General features: G+C 39.7%; 1 protein-coding gene across 1 annotated transcript in view; it reads right to left on the bottom strand.

Moving 5' to 3' along the window:
* The window catches only part of SARC_01497 (splicing factor 3B subunit 3), a gene marked incomplete at its 5' end in the record, with an annotated part of 16,092 nt that overhangs the window by 12,486 nt on the left and 1,539 nt on the right, over positions 1-2,067 (bottom strand). Inside the window, 3 exons of the mRNA XM_014304792.1 lie at positions 228-449; positions 866-1,074; positions 1,587-1,680. Of these exons, the coding sequence (XP_014160267.1) occupies positions 228-449; positions 866-1,074; positions 1,587-1,680 (525 nt within the window). The remainder of the gene's footprint in view (positions 1-227; positions 450-865; positions 1,075-1,586; positions 1,681-2,067) is intronic.

The following is a 2,067-nucleotide window of genomic DNA, read 5'->3' as shown; positions in this document are numbered from 1 at the left end:
CACTCAATGGAAATGCCAATCAATGCAGCTCACACTATATATATATATATATATATATATGACAAATAAACACTCAATGCATATGCCAAGCAATGTAGCTCACACTATATATATACATATGACAAATAAACACTCAATGCATATGTCAAGCAATGCAGCTCACACTATATATATATATATATATAATATATCCATATATATAATATATATCAGAATCCCACACATACATGGTACTCCGTCACTTGGTCGTATGTCGGCTCTGCTTCGTTGTCATCGCCCAACTGGGCAATCTGGAACAGCAAGTGATTACCAAACTCTCCGCTGGACATGAGAAACCCAGCCTTAAGGATGTTTAGACTTGTGGCTACAGGGATGGTGTCAAAGTACCGCATCTGCATGTTTACCACAATGTCGTCGTCGACTACGAGGGCGATCTTGAAGATATCGCCCTGAGTGAGGGTAAGATGGGTGGTTGGGTGCGTGGAATGAGTGCAAGGACATGTGATACACACTTTGCCCAATTGAAAATACATATATTATGGTTTATATACTTGGAAATATATAAATGTATTTTGAACAGATTCGCATTAGAGATGTACATGTGCGTGTGTATTTGCGTGTTGAACCTTTAACATAGAAGCGAGTGTGTCAGCATACACAAGGCCAACGAGCACATTTCTGGAACAACTCACCAAACAACATCCAATCACCAAGACAACATCTAATCGACAAGCACACATCCACACAACCCTCATATGTACACTAAATACGAGCACTTCTACTAATTTTCTGCACGCGCATTGTGCACTATATTAAAGGCACGACCACAATAACAATCTCTGTACAAACATAACACAACCAATACCTGGTCCGTTTGCACCAAGAAGAAAGTCATCTGCTTTGTTTTGTGGGCTGCGCACGCCACTATAAGTGTACTTCTGTCCGCCTCTACGAGTGAGTTCTGGCGTTTGGGGATGGCCACACGCACATCTGTTTGTTCTCCCAAGTTTTTGTATGTCACAAAGTCCTCGCAGCACACAATGAGACCTCCCGGTCCGTCGTTGCCTCCGGGCACTTAAAGCGTGTGGGGTGGTGGAGTAAGGAGGATAGTCGGTGGGCATGGTAGGTAAGAAGTAGGATGGGTACACGTGTACAAGTGCACATGTATGTAGCTACACGTACAGACGTGTGCACATACACAGGTATGTGTACATATAGCTGCGTGCATAGATATAGCCACACTATCATATCGCCTAATCCATTATCGCTTTTATATATCAATAATGGTTTGGATGTACAACAAAAAATACTTCTGAAGAAGGGTACATAATTGAACTGGTACACAGAAACTTCAGTGTATACATATACATATTTATGATAAACGCAATGTACACGTGATGTCAAGTATATAAACTACACTCAGATGCGCACCGACGTCGGTTTTAGTCATATAATAAACTAAGCTTAAATCCTTGGAGATAGCGTATCGGTATTTGCAAACACAGCCACGAAAGACCAATCAGAATAAACCGAATATTACGTTGAATCAGAATAAACTTAGTTTGGCGTCCACTTTAGGAGCTTACCAGGGATGAGCATGTTCGCGGCCTCCTCTAATTCTTCGCTGTGCTTGCGGACTACGTGATTCAGACCCAAATCAAGCTCATAATAGACCAAACTCTGCGGAAAAGTAAAGAAAAGATTATTGGACGACATTGTTGCGCTCAACATGCGGCGTCTCGCAATTGTACTAAGCGCGAACATGCTTGCATGTATGTAATTGTATTTACGCATACTGAACTATAGCATTGTAGATTAATGTGTATATTATTTGATATTTGTAACCGGCTCAATTGTGTGTAGACCTTGCAGCGTTCCAGATCGAGATTGGAAAATTTTAGTCGACTGCATTATTGTATATGAATCAACACACATGTCTGCGCCTCAACTCCAAATGTCTCCGGTACACTCAATAATCTATATACTTATATATATATATATATATGTATATATATATATAGATATAAATGTATATATATATATATATATATATGTATATATATATAT

Source organism: Sphaeroforma arctica, assembly GCF_001186125.1.
Source record: "Sphaeroforma arctica JP610 unplaced genomic scaffold supercont1.59, whole genome shotgun sequence".
NCBI lineage: Eukaryota > Ichthyosporea > Ichthyophonida > Sphaeroforma > Sphaeroforma arctica.
The sequence above is the reverse complement of the archived record's forward strand: the minus strand, read 5'-3'. Positions and strand labels throughout refer to the sequence as shown.